General features: G+C 53.4%; 2 protein-coding genes across 2 annotated transcripts; both read left to right on the top strand.

Annotated features, from left to right (window-relative positions):
• Positions 1–4,459: 4,459 nt before the first annotated feature.
• MLN (motilin) lies at positions 4,460–7,333 on the top strand. Its single transcript, XM_071578432.1, has 4 exons — positions 4,460–4,576; positions 5,955–6,077; positions 7,033–7,141; positions 7,266–7,333. The coding sequence occupies exons 1-4, from the start codon at positions 4,460–4,462 to the stop codon at positions 7,331–7,333; spliced, it is 417 nt and encodes a 138-aa protein (XP_071434533.1).
• A 4,600-nt stretch (positions 7,334–11,933) lies between these two features.
• On the top strand, positions 11,934–24,042 carry LEMD2 (LEM domain nuclear envelope protein 2). The gene is made up of 9 exons (XM_071578683.1): positions 11,934–13,221; positions 14,442–14,482; positions 15,399–15,474; positions 16,687–16,763; positions 17,408–17,487; positions 19,844–19,989; positions 20,988–21,089; positions 21,172–21,274; positions 21,928–24,042. The coding sequence occupies exons 1-9, from the start codon at positions 11,955–11,957 to the stop codon at positions 22,076–22,078; spliced, it is 2,043 nt and encodes a 680-aa protein (XP_071434784.1). The 5' UTR covers positions 11,934–11,954; the 3' UTR covers positions 22,079–24,042.
• The last annotated feature ends 3,892 nt before the right edge of the window (positions 24,043–27,934 follow it).

The following is a 27,934-nucleotide window of genomic DNA, read 5'->3' as shown; positions in this document are numbered from 1 at the left end:
AGGGAGAGTTCTGCTCCTGCTTTCTGAGCAGGGAGCCCAAAACAAGCTCCTTCCCACATTGCCTTCACTGCTGGCTGCAGCCATTCACTCCAGCAGAGCCTGCTCTGCATTTTGGACCTGTCTGACTCCAGGCAAGAACAATTCCATGTGAGTGGGGTGAGACAGAGAATCCTGTGCTCTCTGGGAAAGGGAACTGGGGGCTGGGGACCTGTTTTTTCCAAGCCTGATGGTTGCTGTGGGTCTGACAGGGCTGGGGGAGCAACTGGCCCTGCACAAAGCCCTATCCCCACTTCCCAGGGTGTCAGGTCCATCCAAGCAGCTCGTTGGATATTGGGGAAAGGGGGTGATGAGGCCCACCAGGGCTCCTGGAGCTCTGGCACTCAGCCCCAAACTGGAAGCCTTGCTGGGCCCCCCCAGTGCCTGCCCAGAGCAGGAGGGTGGGATTTCAGTGCTTTCCACTGCCCCACTGCAGAGGCCTCAGACTGAAATTCATCCTGGCTCTAATCTCCTGCCCTTCTGCTGCCACTTGCCAAGCCCCAAGCCCAGGGCAGCTTGGAGGGGAAGGCACAGGACATGGAGACAAATGCTCGGAGCCTCTGGCACAGGGAGCTCGTCCTCCCTCCCTTCCCTGACACTGCAATTGATACATGGCTTAATGCACTGCACTTCCACTGCCAGTTTCCTGGGAAAATTACTTCCAATTATGCCAAACGTTTAACTTTAGGAACAGGCAGAACTGCACCCAACCCCACCTCACACATCACATTTCTGTTGAACTTGTAACCTCTGCTGTGGTTTGGCACCGTAACCCAAGGGGAGTTTCAGGGGCAGGAGGTTGGAAACTGTGCCAGGGCTGCAGCAGGATGGAATTTTTGCATTATAATGCTGGCAGGAAGATCTCCAGCTGGAATTTTTTATTTTCATTATCCTCGTTGTGCAGAGACAATGAGAATGAGCCAAAAGCTGCGTTTATGGGCTGGGCAAACCCAGAGCCAAGAGGTGCCTGTTGCTCCCACCCACCCTGGTGCTTCCACTGCAGACTTGGAGTCAGATCCCTTGTTTTCAGCTCCATGATTCCTTCCTTTTTGAGCACTCTTGCATAATTAAGAGGTGAGGCTGGCAGGCAGCATGCACCTAATACAGATATGATTAATTTTCATCTCCCTGTTTGATTTGGAAGGTTGTCCTTTCTGATGCCAAAGGGTCCATTGCAGATGGATGGAAAGCTGCCAACCAGCCACATCTTGGAGGTACAAGGGGACAAGATGGGGGAAAGTTTAGTGCTTTGAAAAAGTGACCTTTCTTCCCAACTAATTTGTCACTTCCCAGCACCATCTGCTGATTCGTCATCTGCATCCATCATAGCCATGCAAAAAAGGACTGGAAAAGTCAATTAAGATGAGAGTTGGTGTCAAATGGGGTTTGTCCAAGTTGTTAGGAAGGGAGGGGAACCCCCCCAAGTTGTGTGTGTCACATACTTTCATCACCCCAGACATGATCTCGGGGATAAAAGCTGTGCTGACGTCTCTGGGAGTTTCACAGCTTGGCCGCCTCTGCTGCCCAGTGCTGACCTGCTGGGCATGCCCCGGGCGCTGGGCAGCACCTGGCGACGGACATGTGTTTGGCAGGAGGGCTCTGGCCCACACTGAGCGTTATTGATGGCCATGACAGCACCAGGTCCTGGTGGCACCGTGGGGTGTGCGTGTGGTATTGACTCCCTGTGGTGGAGCCAGGTGGCAAATGTCACTGCCCAGGCTGGGCAGCTGCTGTTCCCCTGGAGCTCTGCTCTGCCCAGCCAGGCAGGAATGCTGCTGCTCTCCCTCCTCCCGTACCCAGGGAGCTGGTTGATGCAGGAGGACTTCATTGCTTCCCCTCATTTCTCCCTCCTTCCTCTCACCTGGCTGCTCTCAGGTCCCTCATGAGCGGGACCAGGACGTGTCTGGCCTGATCCCAAACCCTCCGGCATCAGCTCCTGTCTGACAGTCTGAGAGAGCACAGATGAATTCTCAAACAAGCCCCTTCCCCTCTCGTTTGTCTGCAGAGGGATGGCAGTGCTGGGCTTGTGTCCCTGAGGGGGATGGACCTGTGTGCCCAGGACTGGGAAAAGGGGCTGTGTGAAGACTCAAAGTGGCAACTTTGATGTTATTGCCATTTGCCAGTGACAGTGGAAATATAATTGACACAGGTGTCGTTTTATTGCTGGTACATTCACATCATAAATACTTCATCCTGCAGGGCTCAGGATCTGCAAAGCCAAGCCAGGAGAGAGGAGTTTCTCCATGTCCTAGAGAGGGAAACTGAGGCAGCAGGAGATCAGGGGCCTGACCAGCTGTGGGACCCACTGAGAGCAGCTGCCAGCCTGGAGCCATCACCTGGGGTGGGAGCCAAGGGGATCTGCCTGGAAACGAGAAACTCCTAAAAATCCAATGCAGATAACAACGTGCCCTGCCTGGGAAACCTGTTTCCATGCAGGCCTGGAACTGTCTGGCACCTGCGCAGGTGAGTGACTGCACATGGATATAAAGGAGGGAAGGTCAGCAGGAGCACCCAGGGGGGAACAGCAGGGAGAAGAGGCCTGAGCTCCAGCACTCTGCACTCCCCAGGTAGGTGCGTGGTCCCCACTCCCACACCTGGCTGGGTGGGCACTTCATGGGCACTTGGACATGCTGGTGCTACTGGCACGTCTTGGCCTCAGCAGAGAGCTCTGAGGAGGAGGAGGGAACAAAATCAATGCTGAATCAGGGGAGAAGGTGCTTTTTGCTCACCCCCCATCACGGGAGCATCTATTCCAGCAGCTCCTGCCTCCCCCCTTGCTGTGGGCACCCAGCAGGAACCAAGACTGCAGAGGCACAGGGTGCCCTCTGAGCTCGGGGACCTGCTCTGAGCAGGCACAAAATGAATCAGACAGGTCCTATTGACAGGAATGATTGGATTTTTTGGAAGACAGCTCTGTAGATAAACATCCTGTCTTGTCACTGTGCTCACACCAGCTGTTCACCCCTCCTGCCCCCAAGCTGGCACCTCTCCCCATTTCACAGGGGGATGAGCAGACCTGGCACCACTGTGCCCAGCCCTGTGTCTGGGGTACTTGGTTGTGCTGATGCTGATCTTGAGATTCTTCTGCTTTGTATTTTCCCTTTGGACCTGAAATTCACTGACAACAAAGTACACTCTGCCTGGAGAGGTGCTGAGCCAGAGAGCTCCGGCTGGAAAACATGTCCTGCCTGCACAATAAGGGAGGACCACTCAGAAAGGACATTTTTTGACTGGAGATGTGTGTGGGTGTTTCTCTGGGGGAAGAGGGAGCGAATCAATTCCCAAAGGGATAGTCAAGCAGAGATGAAGGAGATGACTGGGTTTATTTCTTTGCATACAGCAGTATTTTATTGCAGTGATAGAACAAATGAAAAGGCACAATAGATTGATGCTGCTGAGGTTGCAGTGCAAGGGGAGAGCCCAAGAAATCCTGAAGGAGATGGTGTATCTGGTGGGACACCCAGGGTGATGTGCCAGGGCAGGTGGTGGCTTTGGTGCCCCAGCATGGTGGGGCAGGGAGGGATGGCCCTGGTGCTGCCCTGAGCAATGAGGAGAGGATGTGACTGGCAGGTGCTGTGGAAGGGGAATATTTATGAACTTCCACTGGCCATCGATTCAATATCAGCTGATATTTATGGCAAATCTAATTCAGGAGTCAAATTTGACCTAACAATGTCTTTTCAATAATGTCCAAAGCAAGAGGTTGCTGAAACTAATTAAGGATCAGGCTCCAATCAGGTGGAGTAGTTAAGCTGAGGGACCAGACTTCATTAAATCTATCCAGGGAGAGTATTTTAATATTTAAAGAGAACACTTAATGTTTACGTAAGTCCTCTCCTGATGTGAAGTCACAGTTAAATCACTTCAGAAGATGGTTTTTAAAGCCTTTTATTCCAGGCTTATATAGAGCTGGGCTGGCAAACACCTTTCCCTCTCTCTTGGACCCAGTGAGGCTTCTTTAAAGCTCCAGTGCACCAAGTCAGGCTTCCAGGGGTGAGGAACAGCAACACAAACCCAACAAAACAGCTGTTGTGTGTTCTCTCTCTCACAGCATCCCAGTCTCCCCTGTGGGACTGATGGGAGTGTTTTGCTCTGGATGTGTGAGAATCTTACACCAACAGAGCTGGAGGGCTGAGGCTGGAGGACAGGGAGGCTGGAGCAGTGCTGGAGGGCTGGGCTTGACAGCCCTGGAGATGGTGCTCAATAACAAATCTGTTTACACAAACAGGTTTGAGAAGAGAATTGTTAGTCAAGACACTTCTATTCTCAGCTTAGGAGCAACTGGAAGAGTAAATATACCTCTGGTTAGCTGGAGGATCAATTTGATTGCAGCTGATGCAAAGCCAAAGGGATTTCTACTCAAATGTCCCTGTCCACACTTACCCCCTGGTGTCTTCTTCCCTGTGTTGTTCAGACTCTCATGATGGTTTCGAGGAAGGTGGTGGCCAGTTTGCTCCTGGTGTACCTGGTGTCTCTGCTGGCTGAACAGGCTGAAGGTTTCATGCCCTTCTTCACCCAGAGTGACTTCCAGAAAATGCAGGTAACCCCTCCAAATGTGCTGAATAATCCAGGAGAGGTGTTTCTCCTGCCCTCAACCCCCAAACTCTGCAGGTGCACCCTGTGCCCCCATCACCTGCCCCTCCTGCTGAACAAGAGACACTGTGATCCAGCCCACACCACACTGCTCCCAAAGTTCAGGGATGGGGAGGGCAGAGTCAATTCCTGAGGTGTGGGACCAGAAAGGAAGAGCCTGGACTCCTCTGCATAAGGTCTGACAGACCTGTGTGGGTTGTCACCTGCAGCCCATGGGGCTCATTTTTCCTTCCTCTGTGCCAGTGGCTGTAATTTTTACAGAGAAGCTGCAGCCTCCCATCACCACAGTGATGGGTCTTTTGTTGTAACAAATAATTAACCATCCTCCGGATGGTTGTCACCTCTGGGACGTGCCGAGAGAATGTTTTTGCTTTTGATGTGAAACTAATACTGTTGAGAAGTGTCAGGCAGGCTCAGAGAACTGCATCTTCTGAAACACAGCCCGAGTGAGCTTCCCCTGCACTGCAGAGCCCATTGGTAGCAGGAGAGATCCTATTTCCAACACTCATCCACTCAATGGGGAGCAGTTGCTGTTTGTGGGGAGCACAGTCAGCCTTCAGTGTCCTCGGGGAGGATGGTGGGGACCCACACACGGGTTCCAGGTTGACTGTTCATGTGTCACAGCCCCTGCAGCTCCATGTCTGCCAAGGACTGAGGGTCTTCTGGAGGTATGTGGGTGAAATCTGTTCCTCAAAAACTGACCCTGCTCCTCTGAGAATGTGTCTGTCATATCCCAAAGCATCTCTGGCTTTTCCTTTGCACTGGGAATAAAGGGAGGGCACTGAAGGCAAGTTTAGCCCCATGAATGCTGATGGACCGACATTACAGACCAGCAGGAAGGCTGGGAATTCTCAACCTCTGCACGGAGCTCTCCATGTGCAATGAGCCTGTGAAGGGCTCAGTTAAACTTCCTTGCCAGTGCCACAGAACAGAACAAGGGCCAGGTCTCTGGAGCAGCTCGGTAAGGTCAGTGTTCTCAGCTTCCCTGCCCTGCTGACAGAGTTACCTTGCACAGATCACGTGTGACACGTGTGTCCTGTTTACTACAGACCTTCACTCACCACCCTGTAACCCGACCTTACCCCCAACATGCAGCCTCTGCCACACTGGCCACAGCTGATGGCCCTTCCCAGCGAGCTGAGGCCCTGGGGAGGGTTCCACACTGGCTCCAGGCAGTGGTGAGCCCTCCTGTGCCCCAGTTCTGTGCCTGGTGCTGTGGATTCCTGGCTGCTGGGCATCACACTGCTGATCTGGTGCAGGCTTGGGACCCTCAGGATATTGTGGCCCAGCATCACTGACTGTGCCATTTGCTCTCTGCTCTTAAGCTGCAGGAAAAGGAGAGGAACAAGGGAGGGCAGAAGAAGTCCCTGAGCTCCCTGCAGCAGCTGGATGAGGAAGGCTTGTCTGAGCAACCCATTGTGGGGGTCAACACGGCCAAGACCATCCAGGTATGCTGAGCCATTTGACTCTAAGGAGCCCCCAAGGACATGCAGGGGGACCAGGAGCCCAAGAGGTGTCCTGTGCCAGCCCTACCAGGTTGCACCAGAGAAAAGTTTTACTTCCATCCCATAAATTATCTTGGACACTCAGTAGCCAGATCACCCCTGAGACCCACCTGGCTTCACCCTTAGGAAAATGGAACCATGAGGTTTGTCTTTGCCATTCAGTGAACTCCAGCCAAATGCAAGGCAGGAATTCCCAGCTGTGCTTCAGCTCTGGAGTTAACCTGTCACCTTTTCAGCCAGTTCCAGGTGTGCTGCCCAGTGTCACCTCCGATCCCACACTCCTCTGCACTGGCAAGACCTTACTTATAAACTTGGGCTCATACAGTGCACTCCCCAAAGTTTGTATACAGAGCAGAAAATGGGCAATTTTAGGGATTTAAGTGCCAGCCTAAGCCCTCAAAATCATATTTGCCTAGTTGGCCAAGTCTGAAAATTGTGCTTTTCCACCTGAACACGGGGAATTTTGTCTGTCTGTGCAGCCCCTCCTGCAGGGAGCTCAGCCATTCTCTGCCAGCAAAAGGAGGGGGCAGGGGGATGTCTCATCCCCAGCCTTTGCTGAGGGTGCTCTGCCTGCCCCAGTGAAGGGTCAGCGTGTGAGATGGGAGGATTGTAAGGTTCAGAAATTATTTTCATTACAGTCCATGCTGCCAGGAGGTGCCTTTATCTGTGTTTCTGAGTCAGCCCATGGGTGATGCTATCCGTGAAAACCTGAGCACTCTGAGCAGCACAAGAGTGCATTGACTTAAAATGTTGCTTTTCCCCATACGAGGTTCATGCTCTTCCTTCCAAGTCTGTCTGCCCCAGACCCTCCACCACCTCAGTCTGAGTGGGATCAAAGCACCCCAACCTCCCTCCCTCTGTTCTCCTCAGCTTCTGACTCCTCTGGCTCTCTCCACAGCAGGCTGTTCCTGTCAGACCTGGGATGTGGCTCACCCCAAGGCAGCTGGAAAAATACCAAGATGTCCTGGAGAAACTGCTGGCAGAGCTGTTACAGGACACCCCAGACGGTACTGTCAGGAGGTTGACTTCTGCCTTGGGAATTCTGCCTTTCCCTCCTCTCACCACCTCATCAGCACAGAGATATTTATATTCCCCAGAAGGGCTTTTGTGTCATGTTTGCTCACTTTACAGAGTCCTCAGATCCCAACCACTCCCTTCTGGGAAGGTTATTTCTTGCTAAGGTGCTGCCTGTGCCCTAGAGCTGATATTGCCTGTCAGCAGCAGCACGACCCATCTCAGCAGCTCTCCTGGGCGCTGTTTGCCACTTCCCTCCTCCTCCTCCCCAGAAGTCCTCCAAGAGAGCTCATAAGGCCAACTGCACCTGCAAGGCAGCTCAGCACCTGCAGCCAGCTCAGAACACCAGCTCCCTGCATGGGGCTTAACACTAACACTTAATTACACACGAATTTGCTGCAAATCCTCCGTTTCCTTTGGGCTTAGTGTGTGGGAATTGCAACAGCAAATATCCAGGGGCAGTCTGCCCTGCAGCTCTGCCTGCCTGCACATTGAGGGGTGGTGGGATGGGTCTCCCCGGTATTATCTCTGCAGCTTTGCCTTGTTTGGGACATTTAAGCCCAGGTAAGAGGTCCTGCTCTCCCTGTGAGGGTTGTTCTGCCTGTGCTGATTTCAGTTTGCCTTTGAGCTTTTACTTTGGGAGATGTGGAGTGGGAAACAATATACAAAGCCCTGAAAGACTGAATGACAAATTTAAGGACACTTGTGCTTTTCTCTTTTTTCCCTTTAGCTGACTGATATCTGCAGAATCAGAAGAGAAAGTGCTGGAGCTGCTAAAGCAAAAAGACTCCACTTATGTAAACGAAATCTGTAAGAGAGATTAACAACAAAATCTGAGGTGAGATAATAAAATGCGCAGCATAATTAAACAGAGGATTTGTGCCTTCAGTCCTTCGTGCCTCTCAGCCAGATGGAGAGTGGCAAGTGTGAGAAAAGAGAGAGGGAGGGCTCTGGGTTCTGAAGAACCTCCCTGTCCTCCTGAGCACTGCTCTGGAGTCCATCCCATGAGGAGCTGCTGAGGGAGCTGCGGGGGCTCAGCCTGGAGAAAAGGAGGCTCAGGGAGGACCTTCTCACCCTCTGCAATCCCTGCCAGGAGGGGGGAACTGGGGTGGGTCGGGCTCTGCTCCAGGGAACAGGGACAGGAGGAGAGGGAACAGCCTCAGGCTGTGCCACGGGAGGTTCAGGTTGAACATGAGGAGGGATTTCTTCCTGGAAAGGGTGGTCAGGCATTGGAAGGGGCTGCCTGGGGAGGTGCTGGATTCCCCATCGTTGGAGGTGTCCAAGGAATGACTGGATGTGGCACTCAGTGCTCCAGGCTGGGTGACAAGGGGGGGATCAGTCACAGGTCAGACTCAATGGTCTGGGAGGTCTTTTGCTATCTCAATGATTCCAGGATTCTGTGAAAGTGTGTGGCAAAGCCCAAGCAATTCATTTTCGAGGACTAATAAGTTTTAGCACTCCCTTTTGCCAACAAGGGAAACTGAGGCAAACCTTTCCCAGCTCTCCCAGCCAAACTGGTGACACAGGAGTGGGTGGGGGACCAGGGTGTCCCTAACCCAGCTCCCTGCTCCGGGTGCAAGGGGCCACTCTGGTACATTCCCACGCTGGAGGGGAATGCAGGAGCCCTGACCTGCAGCCCCTACCTGTGCTCCAGCCCCCTCACATCCCCCTGTGACAGGAATCCAGGCAGCACTGGGAGGGACACGTGTGCCATGGCTGTGCCAGGCCCAGCATGTGGGAACAGGGCAGAGCTCTGCCCTTATTGCTGCCTCTCAAACACACCCGGCGGTGAAGTCGTAATTCCACTTGAACATCCTGCTCTCCATTTCCATACCTTTGGCTAATTTTAGAGCTGCTCCTCTATGCTGGCAGCAGGAAATCCAACATATGTAAAGTAAGGATGGATGAGATCAATGGTTTGTACGTGCATATATCCAATTCCAATCCAATTTTATCCTCCCAACCCAACATGAGTTCTGTTCTCGCTGAGCTCATTCCAATAGCTCTGTTTGTGCTGGAACAACACCCCTCGGCGTGTTCTGCCATAACCAGCCCTCAGGAGAGGAGAAATCTCCCAATGCATAATGGAACATCCAGCACAGAGTGGATTACAGCTCTAATGTTTGATCCAAAGGCACAATCCTTGTCCATGGGCTGATCAGCTCCAGGTAGCTCCTGGTTTGCAGGGCTTGCTGCTGAGGCAGGGTGAGCTGTGTAATTGCTATAATGACTCTGAGGGGGAGGAAGATGGGAAATAATACATTCCATTAGGCTGGAAGTGAGAGCAGCCTGGGCTGCTGGGCTGTAGGAGCTCAGCCTGCAGTGGAGTCATATCCATGGAAGAGATGGCCTGGAAACCCCTGGGGGAGCTGCACCACATTACCCTGGGGTCCAGCAAGATCAGAGACACCATTTGCTTCAGAGGGGCCCAGAAAGACCCAGACATTTGCTCCAGGTTTGATTTTGCCCTGCCACAGGAAAACAAGGGGAATTTCCCCTCAAGGGGCGAGCTGCTCCTAAACCCCTCCTTAAGCTCTGCTGCCAGTCAGAGCTGCCCCTCCAGTGTGCCCTTTGCCCACCCCCTCCACTCCCACCATCTTCCAGACTCCCCTGTGCTGCCCGGGAAGGAAAGTTTTCCAGTGATGGCAGGAAAGAAAGTGAACATGAGTCTCTTGGATTTGCTTCCTGAACCATTTCCCAGCAGGGTGGTGGTGGGGCTGATGCTGTGGAGATTTCCACAGGGAGATCCACCACTGTGACACTTCAGGGATCTCTCCCTCTGCTCTCACACTTGGACCCAGGCAAGCTCCAGCAGCGAGGGCTGGCTCTGACCCCCTGGTTCTGCCAGCAGCTCTTCCCAGCTGTCCCAGCTATAAATGAGCTCAGGATGTAGGGCTGGTTGTGACAGTGGCTGTAGGAACCCCTGCCCTGTCCTGCAGCAACAACTGTGTTGTCCAAAGAGGCACCAAAATACAAGAGGCCTTCAGCTTTTGGGATTAAATTCCTTCCACCCTCAGGGGCCTGAGTAGGAGAAGCAGAAACTCCTCTGTTGGAAGACCCAGGCACAACTCCTGCTGTCAAGGGAGTTCTGCTTAAGAAACAAACGTTCCTCCAGGCTGCAGGACAGACTCGTGTCCCTGTGCCCTGCAAGGTGCTTTGGCAGCAGCAGCACCCAGGCCCACCTGCAGGCAGGTAGAAGAATGTGTTGCTCCAGAAACCAGAGTTTTGGGGTGGGATAAGCAGGGAAAGAGGCAGGGAAAGAGGAGAGAAGGGAATGGAATCACCTCTGAGTTTCTAAGGCAATAAGCAGCTCAGCAGGGCGAGGGTGGGTGGGGGTTCTTGGGTCACACTGTGCCACTGCTGGGAGTGACAGGGTGATAAATGGGCACAGTTGGCTCCAGGGGAGACTTGACACTTCCCTGGTGACATCTGCGGGCCTGTCACCCAAATGGCAGGGCTAAGGAGGGGGGCTCAGGGGGTTTCAGCAGCCCATCAGTCAGGAGGGGAAGGCTCAGCTGCTGCCGTGGGTTTGGGGTGCAGCCTCTCCCCCTCAGGCGCTGTGTGAACTCAGAGCTGAGCTGTTCCCAGAGCTCACACAGTCCTGGCTCAGTGCAAGGAGGTGCAGGAGGTGCCACACGGCTGCTCTTCCCAGCTGGCACCTGCCTTGGTGCCAGCAGGTCTGAGGCAGCTTCTGGGCTCGCAGGGAGGGTGGAGGATGTCCCTGCTCGCTGTCCCAGCCCAGAGATCTGAGAGCTGCACCAGGGCTGGGAATCTGCCTTTGCACAGCTGAGCATCACTGAGCCCCGGCTGCTCCCCGAGCTGTGGGGGTGAGGAGGGGCTGCAGAAACGGGGAATCCACTGCCAGCCTCACCACCAGCACTGTGGGCAGGGGTGGCAACAGATTGTCCAGAGGGATGAGGAGGGGCTGCAGAAACGGGGAATCCACTGCCAGCCTCACCACCAGCACTGTGGGCACAGGGTGGCAACAGATTGTCCAGAGGGATGAGGAGGGGCTGCAGAAACGGGGAATCCACTGCCAGCCTCACCACCAGCACTGTGGGCAGGGGTGTCCATGGGGATATGGGCTGAGATTCAGGGACCCCTCAAGAAAATGGATTTTATCCCTTCTCCATAAAATCATACGATCTTTGCTTAAATTTTAATCAGACCTGTACTAATTTTGTATTTTATATTAATTTTTGATTTTAGCTTGTACCCAAGTTTGTCTAAGCACAGTTGGTGCTCACATTTATATAACAGTTCTCTTAACCATGCAGAGCTTTAAGCAAAGAGGATTTTAACCCTGTAGCTTCAGGATGAACTTTGAGAAATAAACCAAAACCCGTTTAGATTAGAAGATGAGCTGTAATAAAAAAATCAGAAAACCTGCCTAGATTAGGGGCCTGAAGCTGTAAGGGTTTTAGTTAGAAAGGAAATACAGAGCTAAGAGAGAGAAGAGCAGCCCATTAGAGCTGTTCAGAGTCACCCCAAATATTGCGCCTGACTTTGGGGAGGGGATTTCTCAGGATATAAACCTGGAAACACAAAAGTCTCGTGGAACATCTTTGGTGGCCCTTGGTGAGGGTATATTTCCTGTTGCCACCCAGACGGACAAATCTCGGCCTCTCGCTGCTGCTTTCTTGGGTAGATTTGGAAGAGGAGGTGAATTCCGTGACCTCCCCAACATGGCGCCCGCCATGGCCGCTCCGCCCGGCCCTTCCCAACATGGCGGCGCCCCGGGCCCCTCCCAAGATGGCGGCGGCGCTTCCCGCGCGCGCGGCGCTTCCGGCGGGGCCTGGCGCGGCCATGGCGGAGCTGACGGACGCGGAGCTCCGCAGGGAGCTGCTGGAGCTCGGCTACCGCCCGGGGCCCATCACCGCCACCACCCGCAAGGTCTACGTCAAGAAGCTGGGCTGCCTGCGGGCAGAGGTGGCGGCCGCCCGGCGCAGCGGCCGCGCCGCGCCGCCCAGCCCGGGCCGCTCCCGCGCCGCTCCGCCGCAGGCCTCGCCCTCGCGGCAGCGCTCGGGCCTCACCCGCGACAGTGAGGAGGAGGATGAGGATGAGGAGGATGAGGATGAGGAGGAGCGGGGGCAGCCGCCCGCGTCCCGCTGGGGGCTGTCAGGGGAGGGCGGCGGGCAGGCGTGGGGGTCCCCGGCGGGCCGGGGAGGCGCCGGGGCCGAGGGCGGCCTGTCCCGGGACAGCCTGGGCGGGCTGAGCCCCTCGGAGCGCTGGGGCACGACCGTGGAGCGGGGCGGGGGCGGGCTGGGGTCGGCGCTGGCCGGGCACGGCGGGCTCGGCTCCCCCTCGCAGTGGGACGGGGAGCGGGGCCGGGGGCTCGGCGCGGGCCCGGGGGCCGCCCTGGACGGGCCCCGCGGCTCCTCCCGGCACTGGGGCTCGGCCGCGGAGCGCCCCGCGGGGCTCCGGCCCACCCTGGACAGGTTCCGGGGGGCGAACTCGGCGGCCCAGTGGAGCCCGCCCGCCGACAGGGCGGCGGGGCTCGACCTCGGGGCGGGCTCGGGGCTCCCCGCGGAGGGCGGCGGGCTGAGCTCCACGCCCTACTGGGGCTCCTCGGCGGGGCTCGGCTGCAGGGCCCTGCCCGGCCAGGACAGCCTGAGGGCCCGCAGCTCCTGGGGCACGGCGGGGCACAGCGCCTGGGACACGGAGAGCAGGGGGCTCTCCGCCAACAGCTGGTGGCGGCGCGACACTGAGGGCACCCCCGGCAGCCACTGGGGCTCCTCGGCCGCCCCCGGCGCCTTCAGTCAGCTCTTCCGGAGGGGGAAGGAGAGCCAGGCCGGCAGCGCTGAGCGGGATGGGAGCTCGGGCGGCAGGGCCGGGGGGCTGATCCGGCGCTTCCCATGGCGGTCCGCGGGCGATGCCGGCTCCGCAGTGACCGCCCGCTCCGCCCTGCTCCGCTCGGCGCCGAGGCAGCAGCCCGAGGGCAAGGGAGGCGGCCTGGAGTTCTACCTGTCCCAGTTCCTCTACCTCGCCAGCTTGGTGCTGCTCGTGATTTTTGTGGGCATCCTCGCCGTGAAGATGGTTGGGTCAGGCTGGCTGGACAGGAGAGAGGAGAGTTGTACGTGCACGGGTTTAATTCGGATTTAAACTTTATTCCTCACCTTTTCCCTGCTTTCCCTTTACTGCTTCTATCACGGGCACATCTGTCATTGTCACTGCTGTAACCTGACCTCTGCTTCTGTCCCTGCCTCCACCTCCCCTTGCCCATGGGAAACCTTGTTACTCATGGAAAGGAAGTCAAGTGTGTGCTTTTCCCAAATGAATTTGGCCTTTGGTTCCTGAGAACTGTGGGGTTTATGGGGATGCCATTCCTGCTAGGCCAAGGATGGGTTTTATGCATTCCTGCTAGGCCAAGGATGGGGTTTATGGTGTAACACAATGTCTGTGTAACTCCTGATGTGTGTTCTGGATGTTCCCTCTGCCAGCACAGCCCGTCCCAGCCTTTGTCCTGGGCAGGGGGAAGTGCAGCAAATGAATTCAACACTTAAAACGTGACAGACCTTCCTTGAGAAATGAAAAAGGGGCTTCCTCACCACCTGATTTTTAAAGCAGAGTTCTCCAGCTGGAACAGCTGGAAATATGGACATTTTAGGCCTCTGAGTTGAATGCAGAAGGGTTTGGGGGCATTTGGGAAGGTGCTGGTGCTGAGCCCCCACACACTGTGCCCGTTGCATGGGCTGGGAAAGCTGCTGTGTTCCCAAAGTCAGGATAAATCCCCAATGCCATGGATTTCTGGTGCAGCTGTTCCAGCTGTGGGAGGAGTCTGAAGCAGGGAATGTTGCCCAGGTGTGGGTTCTGCCAGTCCTCAGGCAGGGCTGGAAGGTGCCCAGATGGGCAGCCCGGACCAAGGGGTGGGGGTCAGATAAACCACAGCCAGAATCTGCAGAGCAAACACCTCCAGCTGAAATAAATCCTGTACCAAAAGCCTGTGCCTTGAGGAGGTTTGATTTCCCTCCTCTGGTGGGCAGTGAGAGGCATCACTAGAGTGTAAAGATGAGCATGTGAAGAACCTCCTCAAACAGGAGCTGTTAAAGCTTCCAGCTCCACTTTTTACTTCCCACCTGACCAGACTCATCACTGGCACCCGTTTATTTATTTGTCTTTGGTGCTTCCCCCAGAGCAGCTCCTGAACAGGCTGTTTGCATTGCAAGGTGCTGCCCAAGGGAGATTAACAATAGCAGGATCAGGCTTTAAAGGAGAACTTCCTCTAAAAGATAATTACTCTCTTGATCAAACTCTTCTTTGCAGCCACCTAATTTACCCTCTTCTCTCTTGCAGTTAATCTCTTGCCTGTGGATTGTGACAAAAGCACGGATGATGTAAGCATTTATTTATTTATATTCAGGTCTGGGGGATTCTCACAGAGCAGTGATTATTCTGTGTAACATCCACCCATAGCACTATGACTGTAAAATGATTAGTTCTGTCATTTTACAGAAAACTGGGGACTTGATGACTTGGAATTAATGGGCCAGATTAAATTAGGAATGTGTATGGGAGTCCAAAAGATAAAAATTTAAATTCCCAATTATGTGAATCAATTTCTTTCAACAGTTGTACCAGAAGTGATATTGGTTTGCAATAAAGCTGTTTTCAGCTTTAACTCTACAAGATTTAATCCAGCTAATTCCCTGAACTCCACCATGGAGTGTCTTCACAGCCTGTTTCCTCTGTCAGGATGGATTATTAGGGAAGCTGTGGCTGCCCCATCCCTGGAAGTGTTCAGGTCCAGGTTGGATGGGCCTTGGAGCAGCCTGGTCTGGTGGAAGGTGTCCCTGCCCATGGCAGGGGTTGGAACAAAATAATCTCTAAGGTCTTTTCAAACCCAGACCATTCCTTGGTTCTCTGCTCAGGAGTGAGAAAATGTCCTGTTGGATTTTGAGTTGGGTTGGTGGCTGGGATGTTCTGGGGCCAACAGACCCATCTGGTGGGGCTGAGGAGGTGGCTGGGGCTGCAGCCTGGGCTGGGGGCCTGGGGGCACTTTGTAGACTCCCAGACTCATTTGGGCTGGAAGGGACCTTAAATCTCACCCAGTTCAGCCCCTGCCATGGGCAGGGACTTGCACAGGACTCAGCAGGTCACTCCAGCCTGCCAGTCTGCTGTGGGTGTGTTTGGCTGGGGCTGGTGGTGCAGGACTGAGCCAGGCTCCTCTGCTGCTGTTTGTGTGGGGGCTGTAGCTGCTCTCACACTGCCCTGTGCCCACTGTTCATCTTTGCTCCTGTCTCTGACCCTCAGTTCTGCCAGGCCAAGCAGAAGGACATGACCATGGCTGTGCTGCATGAGCTCTACAACTACCTGTCTGTGCAGGCAGGTGAGTTCCAGTCTCTTACAAACACTCCTGGCCATGCAGAAACTGCCTCTCCACCTGCCTGGTCGTTTCTGCCCTCACTTTGGAAGGAGTGGTTTGTGGAACAGTCAGTTCCCTTTGAAGAGCTCTGAGGAAGGCAGGTAATAGGAAAACAGGAAAAGGTGGGGTTATTTTTATTCTAAGTAGTGCTTGGCTAATGCACTTGTATCACCCTGCCCTGGTGAGTGGGTCTTATTTGCACTTGACATACTGGGAATTTGAGGTAGAAATAGTTGGGTTTATGATTGTTTTCTACCAACATCTTGAAATTTTCTTTGAGACACTCAAAGCCATTCAGTGTAAGCTGGTGTGTTCTTACAAACAAAGTAAAAGTGACTTAAGAAATTGTCATTTCTGCTGAAGTGTGGCAGCAGATTTGTGAGAGCCTCTGTTTTCTCACCACAGAATAGGACAGGCTCTCTGAGCTGAGGTCAGGCAGCTCAGTCCCCACTAATGAGTAAATTCAGCCCATCACTGGTGTTTGGGATGGAGAAGGCTGCTGGAAATCCAGTGTGTGAGTAGAGACTTGTTCAACAAGATCCAGAGCAGTGTTAATGAGCCATGGTGTTTAGTTCCATTTTCTGTATTTCAGACCACAAGGCTGAAGCCTTTGGATACTGAAGCTGCACAGAATTCCTAAATCTTTTCAAATCTGACTTCGGCAGCTGCTGGATTTCCACCAGATTTATTCAGTCTCTCAGCACATTTGTTTAGTCAACTCAGTGAGGGAAGATTTAGAGGATTTAGTTCCTCGCCAGCGTTTCTGTGCCTGGGTGAAAGGCAGAGCTGTGATTCAGGCTCCTTGGGAGCATTTTGAATTTGAACATTAGCTCTGCTCTGCAGTCCCTGATGGCAGGAGCCCCTCTGGGCACTGGGGCACAGATGTGGCTCTGTGCTCTGCATGGGGCAGAAACAGTATTTCCCCTTCATTCTGTGTTCAGCAGCTCTAAAGTGTGAGGTTTGATTGCCCTTCTCCAACCTACATGCAGTGGCTGAGCATTTTATTAATAGTCATAATCTGATCTGCCTGCAGTATAAATCTCACCTTGGAGTCATTTTCCTCAGGGCTGGAGCTGATTGGAAAGGAGAGAATTTCTTGGTGTACATTCAGAATGTAGTTCTGAGCTGTTCAAGGGCTTTTTTCCAAACGTTATTTCTATTTGACTTTTTTACCAGGTAATTTTGAATGTGGAAACCCTGAGAATCTAAAAAGCAAATGCATTTGGGTTAGTGAGGCAAAGGACCACGTGATGGTGAGTGGGCTGTGAGCAGCTTTGTTATAACCTTGTGCTTAGTCTCTTATAAGGCAATAAATAATAGACACTGAAGCAATTCACCATCCGTTTTACTCCCTCATCCTAGTTTGATTCTTCCCCATATCTCTCACTTCCCCTTTGGCCAGTCCTGTTCTCAGCAGTTCTTTTGAAAATCATTTTCTCCTCCATCTCTGATTCAGCCCCTGTAAATCTTAACTTAATGGTTTGTTGTTTCACCGGAGTCATCAGTCTTGTGAAACCAGAAATTTCCCTGGATTGAGGGCTGGGCAGAAGAAGGATTTTTCTATACTCCAGAGTGTCAGGAGACAGAGTGCTGTGATCTAACATTCCATTTCTTTCCTGGTAAACTGTCAGTAAGATTATGTTGTATTTAGTGGTTAGTCTTAACAGTCTGGGATGGTGTTATTTCACAGAGTGCTTCATGCATCATCTTCCCAGTCAGGAGGCTTTAGTCCAGGCAGACCTTCATGCTTAGTTCTCCTTCCTCCAGTTTGCAGAATTCTGATAAGGATTAACCTGGGGACAGTTGGTATGGAATGAATTTTCCCACCCCTGTAGTGAAGTTGTTCAGTATTTTAAGTGAATGGAGAACTAACCTTCTTACGGATTCCTTTGCACAGAATGTCACTGGGAGCTCCCCAAAGAAGTTTGATGCTGCCCTGCACTGGATCCTGAACAGCAACAAGGATTTGGGAATTTGGTAAGTGGAAGCCCAGTGTGTCAAAGTTACAGTTCTGGGTGTTGGCTGCTGTGTAGTTTGGCAGGTCTGTGGGTGCCCTTTAGCTCCCAGACCTTGTTAGACTTCAGCAGATCATCTGGGATTGGCTGTGGCAGTGCTTGCTGGGCAAACTTCCAGAGGAAAAGTACAACCCTGCAGCAAAATGGCAGCTGAGCTCCCTCTGGGAGTCTGATTCCAGCTCTGGCTGCAGGACACTGTGCCCAGGGATGTCCTGCTGCCTGGCAGGTGAGGTGGGAGTGGGAGGGCAGGGCTGGTTGTGGCTTCAGTGCTTGTGTTGTGCCTCTTGTGAGGTTTGGAAATGGTGGGCCTGGTGTCCTGCCCACGGTTCTGTACCTACAGCTCTTCTTAAACCTGCCCATGTGGTTACTTCTCCCAGGATAACTTTTCTCCAGCACAGTTACAGGACACAGAGCTGCAGCATTTGTGGAATTGCATCCTTGGACCAAAGGGTTCACTAGGCAGCAAAGCCTTCACACTTTGGGAGCCTTTAGGGCAAGTCCCAAGGAGAAGGAGAGGAAAATGGACATTGAGTGATCTCTTTAGTGTCAGTTGTCTCTGGCAGAACACCCAGGGCACATTAAATCACAGGATCATTGAGGTTGGAAAAGTCCTCCAGGATCATCAAGTCCACCCTGTGCCCAATGCCCAGCTTGTCACCCAGCTCAGATCACTGAGTGCCATGTCCAGTCATTCCTTGGACACCTTCAGGGGTGGGGACTCCACCACCTCCTTGGGCAGCCCCTTCCAATGCCTGACAGCCTTTTCCATAAGGAAATTCTTCCTGGATGGATGGTCAGACTGACTGTGGGTGGTGGGTGGTCACTGAGGGGGAGTTCCTCAGCCAGTAGGTTCCATACATGAGAAAAAGCAGCAGTTCTGGGTTTTCAGGGAAAAACCACAACATTCAGTCCATAATCTAAGGAAAAAGTGTTACCCAGAGCCTGCAGCCACCATTACCTTCCTCTGGGAAGTGTGGGCTGTCTCCAGTCTCTGCTAACTCGGAAGTCTTAACAGTTGTTTGCATTTTCACGCTGCTAAATGTGTCTGTGATTAACTGAATTGCAGCAGTTGTAGTGATGGGTTTGGTGAGCAAACCTTGTAGGAATTCCCACTGCTCTATTTGCTCTTAAATATTCCTGCAGCTGCTGCTGTGATCCAAGGATCAGACAGCGTCTGCTGCTTTGATTACTGGTGTGTGCAATTCCCAGGATGGGACATGGTTTCCTCAGGGGCAGCTCTGGATTTGTAGGTGGGCTGGGATCCAGAGTTTTCAAATTCATATTTTTATACTCAAGTCAGGAGCTGTGGGATACAATGCACTCCCCCTTTTTGTTTCCATAATTAGCAGCTCTGCTGTTCCCCAAATGGATGCTCTTCCCCGGATCCGTGTGCCGTGCAGGAATGTGGAGCATCCCCAAGACCTGCCCCTGCCATTTTTAGCTACATAAGATTATTTTCTAGGTGCTAGTCTGAGAGGCAGGACTGAAAATGAGCTTTGCACTGGGTGATTCTGTTGCATGTTTTAAATATTTTCATGGAATTTGGATTGTAAATAAGACAAGGAATGAGAAACAGCTGTGTGTCTCCAGCTCCCGGAGAATCCGGAATCGAATCCGAGCTGTCAGCACTTTGTGAGCAGAGCACCAGTAAATTGGGAAAACCTCTTTGTCTAATGGGTTGTTCAGTGCAGGCAGAATTAGGAGCTTAAAGAAATAAAATTCCCCTTGGTCCAATTCCTCTGGATTACCTGGATCACTCGATGCCTGTGAGCTCTGAGTACCTGCTGAGGGAATGGCACAGGGGGTTTGGAGCAGGCTGGGGGCTCAGGTGAGCTGCAGTGGCTGCAGGTGAAGGAGTGATGGGTTGGGTTGGCAGTGGTGCCTTCCCTGCAGGCACAACTGATGCTCTGTCACTGTTTTAGCTGAGCTGTTGCTGCTCCCCAGTGCAGAGGTGACCAGCCCAGGCTCCCTGGCCTCCCCCAGCAGTGCTCAGGGAACCTTTCCCTCCCTTTGGTGGGAGGTGGGAATCCAATTTAGAGTTTAATCTTGTGCACACTGAGAGGGGCTGTCAGTGGCTGTGGTGGGAGACCACAGTGTGCCAGTGGGAGCTTCACCTCTGCTGCCTTTCTGAAGCCACATCCATCCCTTGCTAAGCAGCCAGTCCCACAGTGTTCTGGCACGAGGCTGTCGGAGTATTTCGAGTGTGCTGCGCGGGAGGAGTTACAGCATCTGCAGTCTGTTTGTTCTCCCCGCCTTGATTAAAGACTGCAGTTGGAGCCTGCTCTCCTCAGTGAGATTCTTCTCTCTCTTCCCATCAGGCTGAAAGGCAGAGACCCCTCAGGGCCTGTTTCCAGCATTCAGGAGGTGTTCTGCCTGGAGTCTGCCCACCCGCAGATGGGGCTGGGCTGCCGCTTCCGCCGGGCCGTGGTCACCGCCATCACCAACCTGTTCCTGTTCTTCTGGAGTAAGTTGGTGTGAGTGCTCAGCCCTCCCTGCCAGCTGCAGGGATGAGCCCCTGTGCACACACACGTTCTTCAGCCGTAGGAGATGACTAGCAGAGGTGAAATAAATCTGCTGATGAGTTAATGTCTAATTAACCTTTGTTCTGGCAGCACAGGGAGACCCACAGCCCCGCTCTTGTGCTCAGAGTGCTTAAAACGTGCTTTAAATCAGCCAGCTGATTAACTCCCTGGGTATTCCTCAAGTGCCCATTATTTCAGGCTGCAAAATAAGTGTGTTAACTTACCTAAACGAGTCGGTTTTTCTTTTTTCTTGCTCTAAGCTCCAAAGTCTTCCAGCCTCTTTAATAATGACTTGTAGCATTTCAGGGTTGGAGGTTTTATTGGAATAGTGTGTCATGCCTCAGCTGAGACAGAGGTTTTACCCAGCTAGGTGATAACAAGAACTGTGTGACTGGAGAAGTTTATAATCCAGCCCAACAGGGAGGGGGTGACAGGGGACAGTTTTGTTTGTTGCAGAGGCTGTGATGCTGAAGTCTAATGGGGGCACTGTCAGTGCTAAACCTTCCATATAGATCTGAATTTGGGGCTGGCACTGGAGCCTCAGGCTTTATTTCCTTATCAAGCTGCTCTCCTTGGACCAATGAAGCCTGACAGTCTTCCAAAGTGATCATTGTGGGGGAGGCCTCTGGCAAAGACTCCTCTGGGACTTGAAGAACTGTGGTTGTGCTGAGGTTTCTTTTATGGGGGGCAGCTCCGTGCTGAGGCCTTCCAGCCACCTCATTCCACATCCACATGTGCTTTACTGCTGCAGGGGGGGTCAGTTCCAAGGGGTTTTGGGGTGTAGCTGCACTGGGGATGAATCACTTGGATTCAGTTCCAAGCAGGCCTGAGTTGCGGGGAGTGAAAAATGCCTGTGGGGAGAGGCAGTGTCAGAACTAAAATTGCATCCAGCAATACAGGACTGTCAGTTACTGAATTCAGTTTGTTTTTATTCTCTTAGGCCTGATGGCTCTTTGGGGGTTCCTGATCTTCCTCAGGTATCGCTGGAGGAAGAGGGAAGAAGAGGAACAAGCCATGTATGAGATGGTGAAGAAGATCATAGGTAGGAGCAATCTGAGTTCAAGTAGCCCTGCTCTGCTTCCTGCAGTGCTGAGCTCTGACTTTTCTCTCCTCCCACTCCCCAGCTGTTGTCCAGGACCACTATAAGGAGTGGGAACGGAATTTGGAACGTTACCCCTACGTTGGCATCTTCCATGTCCGGGACAGCCTGATCCCTCCTCAGAGCAGGTGAGCTGGATCTGGTCCCTCAGGAGGGCTGGAAGCAGCAGGCTGTGAGCAGCACAGCTCTGAAATGCAGCTCAGGGCCCATGAGCAGCTGAGTGCTGGGAGCTGCTCTGCAGGAGGAGACTGGAGCCTTTGGATTGGGAAGGGGTTGGTCACAACTCAGGCTGTGCCTCAACCTGGTGCAGACTGATGGGACAGTCCTGGGCCTGGTTCTTTGTGCAGTCCCACAGGTGTCTTGTCATTGCTCTGTCCAGCAGTGCTTGGATTTGGTTTTTGACATGAGCATTGGATGTTGTGTGAGGTGCCCAGAATTAGTGGATCCAAACCGGGGGTGATTGTCAGAGTGTCCCCTGGGGGAGATCCCTGTGTGCAGGAAGGGGGAGGGCACTTTCCCCATCAAGCCCCTTTGCAATGGCAATTGAGCCTGAAATTACCACTGTCACTGACAGAGGGTCTCATCTTCCCCCAGGCAGGACCTGTGTGTCCGTGCCCTGGTCTGAAATCTCTAAATCAGGATTCTGATTTGATGTCCTCTCCTGCCTGCACAGGGAGCAGGGGGCAGCCAGCAGTGCCTGGATCCATAGCCACAGTTGCTGTAGGCAGGGCAGTACAACAAGGCTGTGATTCTAATTTCTTTTTCTTGCTGTTTCTTGCAGAAAAAAAATGAAGCGGGTGTGGGAGAGAGCTGTGGAGTTCCTGGCGTCCAACGAGTCCCGGATCCAGACGGAGTCGCACCGGGTGGCCGGGGAGGACATGCTGGTGTGGAGGTGGACTCAGCCCTCCTACCTCTCGGACTCGGAGCACTGAGCAGGAGCAGGAGAGGAGCAGCTGTGGATATGGACATGGACCTCTGCAAGGGGGCAGGCCCCTCGCTGGTGGTGGGAGGAGCAGGGCCCGAGGGTTGGGGTTGCACGTGTCTGTTTGCTCTCCTTTCTGAAAATCTTCACACACACAAATTCAGGGCAATAATGTTGGCTTGGAAAGAGGATGGGCTTGAGCTGGTGGGAAGCTGGAATTGCACCAAAGTGAGCCTTCCACAGAGACCTGGCTCCCGTGGCAAGCAAGCAACAACTTACAAAGAGTAAAAGCACATCTGCGCTCAAGGGCTGGGGCGTCTCTGCCAGAGTCTGGGGGTGCAAAATTTGACCTCAGTTCTGCAAAGACCAACTGGTGGCAGTGTCCACCAGGGAATGTGCTTAAAGATAACATTTCCCATGGAAACATTAGGGTGGCAGATTAGGTGTGTTTTGTTAGAATTTGTTTTTTATCTGGACAAAGAGGGATGAAAGCACTCGCTGCTTCTCGGTGAGTAAAATGTGTTGGCTTCACCCTTCCAAAATGAGAGAGGAGGAATGAAGTGAAGGTGGGCCTGGAGGGAGGGCCTGACGTGCCTTGATGGTTTGGGCTGGGCTGGGGGGATGGAGAGAGGTTGTGACCCTGTTACACTTTTAAGTCTGCAGTCTGTGTGCTTTATGAATTCGGGGGGTGGGGGGAATTTGTGTGGAAAATAAAGGATCTAGAAAGCTTCCAAAAGCGTTTTGCTGTGGCTCCAGCCACAGGGATTGGTCTGTGGCTATTAGAGAGCAGCTTTGGGAGGGCTTTGAGGACCGAATGTTGATGTTTCTGCTGGGCAGCTGCAATGTCTGTGCTTGTCTTGGAGCAGGGATGTATCAGCACAGGGATTACAGGTCTCTGTTCCTGCAGCCCCCCAGGGGTCCCAGGAGCAGCCACTGGTCCCACCCTGCTGCTTTGTATCTTGTGTCCATAATCACTTGGTTAATTCTGCTTCTTTTGATGTCCAGCAAACAACTATTTGTTTCCAAGGAAATGGCACCAGTGTGTGGCAGTTTGTGCTCAGCAGAGATGCTGCTGCTCTGCTCCTCCCGGGGCTGTGCAACAGCTCCTGAGGCTCCAGGGACCAAATCCATTCCTGGCATCAGGCAGGAAAACTGCAGAGTGAAGCCAGTGTTGATTTGAGCCCTGTACCCTGTCAGTGTTGCTCTCCTTGAGAACATCCCGGGGCTGGATGCACAGAGAGCTCCAGGCTGGCTGGGGCAGCCATTGCTCCCCCTGGGCAGGGGATGCCACATGCAGGTGTGTTCTTGTGCCAGTCTCTGCTCTGCTTGGGCAGGTGATGCCACATCAAGTGGACTCCCTGTGCCACTCTCTGCTTCCCTGGCAGAATCTGTAGCTCTCCCCACACCTGCCCTGGTGGGGAGTCCACCGAGTACCCCCCAGACTGCTGGGGAACAACCATGGAGACTCCATATGGATCTCCTGCTACTGGATGTCCACCAGAATGGGTGGAGGAGGGAGCAGGTTTCTCCAGGAACAAAACACAGGGAGTTCTTTCCCATTAAATGGGGAATATTCTGTGTCGAGCTGACTGTTACCATATTTTTGGTTGTGAAGATCAGATGTTTGGGCAGGAGACTCAACAGCTCTTTGGGGGAAGGACCAGCTACTTCTACTGTAATAAATCAGGAATTAAATGAAAGCAGCCTTGAGTCTTCCAAAATGTAACAAAATCGTCACTGCTGCCACAGGAATTCTCTCAAACACTGGTGCCTACATTCTTACACCTTTTTAAACTCTCTGGGGCTTGGGTGAGCTTTTTTAACCGTCCAGAAGTGCACAGTGAGGCATCACCATCATCCTTTTGTATTAAACCTGGTTTTGTAGAACAAACTTCAATGGCTTGGTGCTGTTTTTATGTTCCATTTAGCTCTGTAAATCAATATAAAAATAAATTTATTACGAATAATTTGTTACTATTATTTTTATGGAGAAATCATTTACAGGCTGTTCCAAGTGCTTTTGCTTTGGTGAGGTAGATCCTGCCTTGGGGAGCTCCATTTCCCAGAAGCTGCCATGGGGATGGCACGTATTTCCAGCTGGAGTTGGGTGTTTGGGAAGGGCTGGCGGGGAGCAGAGGTGAGTATGGAAGGAGGGAGCTGGGGCAGCTGTGCTGTGCAGGGGTTGGCAGCCTGGAGGGCTGTGAATCCTGGTGTGGTGGGTGGATCTGTGTTCCCATGGCCTGTGGCAGCAGGGGAGGGGATGGTGCAGTGTCTGGGGACTGTGAGGGGCCTCGGGCTCCAAGTGTTCCACACTGTTCTCCAGAGACAGATCCTCTGGTCCCAGCTGCTGCTCCAGTGCCTTGAGGCACCCTCAGGCTGTGGTGAGCTCTGGACTTTTGGGACATATGCCAGGTGATGGTATAGGAAGACTGGGAAGTAATGAGGATGGAGTGGGATGGATGTCCCTTCGTGCCTTGCTCCCAGGCTGTTGCACACAAGCACATCTTGGTGGTAAATCAGAGTTGGCTTTAGGGCTCATTTCCTTGACTGCTTCAATCCCTCTCACGTGAGTGTTGGTGGAACATCTGTGAGTTCCAGCTTCTCCCAAGTCCCCTGAAGTGGCAGGACTGGTCCCTGAGTCACTGTTGTGTAACTTTTGTGGACATGGTTGACTCATGTTTGGTTAGACAAATGTTTAATTGATCTCTTCATGTGGGTCTGGGTGACAAAGGGGGAGATTTCCAGCAGCACAGGAGGAGGGTGGCTCTGTGGCTGTGTCCTCTCTGGCCAGAGTCATGTCTAAGGTTGGGGAGCAAAAAGGGAATGCAAGGCTGCATCTCAGAACCTGCATTCCCATCGGGATGCTTTTACCCAGCTGAGGTTGCTAAGTTACAACTGAAATATATTCAAGGTTAGGAAATGGTCCTGTTTGGTGTAATTCCCAACCTCCCGCTGTTTGGTGCAAAGCCCCCTGGCAGCCTGGAGGGCCCCCTGGCCTGGGCACGGGTTTGCTGAAGTTCTCAAGTTCCCACTGGGGACTGATCTGGGAGGGGGGGAGAGAGTGGGCACCATCCCCTCTTTGTCCCAGGCACTGCCCAGGCCATGTTTGCCTTGTGATCCCCTAAATAACGTGGGTCCTGTCTCCTTGGGGTGCAGGGGCTGGCACGGCATGTCCAGAGCCTGCCCTTGGCACACGCGCGGGGCTGGGGGCACACACTGTCCTTGACTGGCTGCAGGAGACAGCCTGGCCCTGGCAGGAAGCTCCCTGGGACTTTTCCATTGCCCACACTGCTCCCAAGCACTGACGTGTCTCTTTTCCCTGATGGGACTGTTGGCAGGGCTGGGGCTCTGGATCCACTCACCTACTGCCCAGCTTTGGGCAAACTCTACTCTCGCCCTGGGCACTGCTCCCCCTTGCCATAAATACCTTCTTTGGCACAAAGATGGTGTCCCACAGGGCCCCAGCCCCTCTCACCACCCTATTCCTGGGTCACAGCCCCTGTGCCTCTCCTCCCCAGTCTCCCTGGCATGTTTTTCTCATGCAGCTGGTGGGTTTGAGAGGTCTGGAAAGCTGATACCCATCCCTTTCCCACCACCAGCCCCAGCCCACTGTGCAGGTCAGTGGTAAACACGGGGTGGGGCTGAGCAGGGAGTTCAGTGGGGAACAGCCTGGAATAAAGCAAGAGTTGTTTTCCTGGAGAGACGATTGCCCAAGAGGTTGGAGCGCAGCGGTGATTTCTGGAAGATCGAGCACAGGGCAGGCTCTGCTCGCTCTGTCCCGGGGCTGATCTGATCCTGTCCCAGCCAGGGCCGTTCTCCCGGGCACAGCTCAGCTGTCAGGGGACATTCTGGGCTCCTGCCAGCCCCGCTGTAGTTGGGCGATGCCCACACGTTCCCTCATTCCTTAGTCTGGAGCCACAGCAAGAAGCAGCAAGAAACCAGCACCGGCAGCTCCCCGAGGCTCACCCTGAGCTACCACCTGCACTCCCAGGTGAGGGCAAGGGCAGCTGCCAGGGCAGCAGGAACAGGGGCAGGATGAACTTGGCTTCGGAGGGCGAGTGGAATATTATCAGGGAGGCTCCGAGCACAGCTGTGGCTGGTGGGAAGGGATGGGAGCCGCAGGAACAGCTGGCACTGGGGGGGCTGCTGAGAACCTCTGGAGCAGCCTGGGGGCTGCAAACGGGGGCCTGGTGGCTCCTGGTTGTCCACTGTGCTCATGGCACCTCTGGAAAGCACCAGGTTGGGCAGGGGAGGCAGGTGGTGCTGGGTGTTGTGGAAGGGAAATTGGGCAGAGGGGTGAGTGAACTTGTGTCTGTTTCTGCACTGGGTGGTGGCACCGTGTCCCGGCTCTGGGTGGTGGCACCGTGTCCCAGCTCTGGGTGGTGGCACCGTGTCCCGGCTCTGGGTGGTGGCACCGTGTCCCAGCTCTGGGTGGTGGCACAGTGTCCCAGCTCTGGGTGGTGGCACAGTGTCCCAGCTCTGGGTGGTGGCACCGTGTCCCGGCTCTGGGTGGTGGCACCATGTCCTGGCTCTGGGTGGTGGCACAGTGTCCCAGCTCTGGGTGGTGGCACAGTGTCCCAGCTCTGGGTGGTGGCACCGTGTCCCGGCTCTGGGTGGTGGCACCGTGTCCCGGCTCTGGGTGGTGGCACCGTGTCCCAGCTCTGGGTGGTGGCACAGTGTCCCAGCTCTGGGTGGTGGCACAGTGTCCCAGCTCTGGGTGCTCGGTGCAGGGCTGGCTTGGGCTCCAGGGCAGCTCCAGTACTGAGAGCAAAAAAAGAATCTGCAGCCCCTGCAGTGCTTGAAACCTGACTTCTCAGAGGAGCTTTGGGAAGCTCCAGAGAGTCAGGTCTCAGAGGGGAAGGTGAGCACGAGGTGTAACACTAAGGACATGGTTCTGTGCACAAAGCTCTTGTTTTAAAAGTCATTTTGCTTTTTAATATTCTCAAGTATTTCTGCCACAAGGACCCAGCCCTTTTCCAGGTGGGCTTTCTCCTGGGGATGGGCTGGTTGTGTTTTGCTCCTGGACTTGGAGCCACATGAGTTCTGTTTGGGATGGGATGGAGTAGGTGCTAATTAAAGATTAGAGAATTTAATCCGCTTGGGGTTTTTTTGGCTGGATTTGGAGTTGGGAATAACTAACTTGCTTAGCTCAGACACTTTTGAGGTTTGGCCCTGAGTGAGAGCAAGGTGGAAGGAGCAGAGGTGTGCCCAGAACTAGGGCTTGTACCTGAGCAGAGTTGATCCAGTTCCAGCCCCTGCCAGGGGCAGCGACACCTTCCACGGGCCAGGCTGCTCCAAGCCCCATCCCTTTTCTGCAGAAGGGGGTTCTCTATACAGAGAAATAGTCTCCATGTTCTTCTTCCCCAGTATTTTCTGGCTCACCTCCACCTGCAGCACCTGGGCTGCTTTTCCTTTAGCTCGAGGAAAAATACTGGAGGTTTCTGGTTTGCTTGGAGGACACGGATTTATCTGTAATTCAGTGTATTTTTAGTGACATAAATATCTCCTGGCATTTGTGATACCTTGAGCCAGTGAAAGTGATTTATTTCAAGTGTCTTGTTTCAGGGGAGCTCAGAGCAGCTCAGTGTTTGTGGGAACATTTATCTGCTCTGAAGGGATGAGCTGCTTCCAAACAGAAACTCTCTGAAAAGAACCTCCTTCTCCTACTGCAAATCCTGCCCCAAGTTTTGCCTGGGAGAAAACACTCAGAGCTTCATCACATTGTGGGTGTTTTTCCCCAAGTCCCTTCGCAATGCCAAGGTTGCCAGAGCTGTCAGGGTGTTGTGTCAGCCTTGGACAGTCTCTGAAGCAATCAAGGATTTAAGTCATGTTGTGCTCTGCTCCAAAGAGGTGTTATGACAAATCT

The sequence above is a fragment of the Pithys albifrons genome, chromosome 28 (assembly GCF_047495875.1).
Source record: "Pithys albifrons albifrons isolate INPA30051 chromosome 28, PitAlb_v1, whole genome shotgun sequence".
Classification (NCBI taxonomy): Eukaryota; Metazoa; Chordata; class Aves; order Passeriformes; family Thamnophilidae; genus Pithys; species Pithys albifrons.
This window is presented reverse-complemented; position numbering and strand designations above follow the sequence as displayed.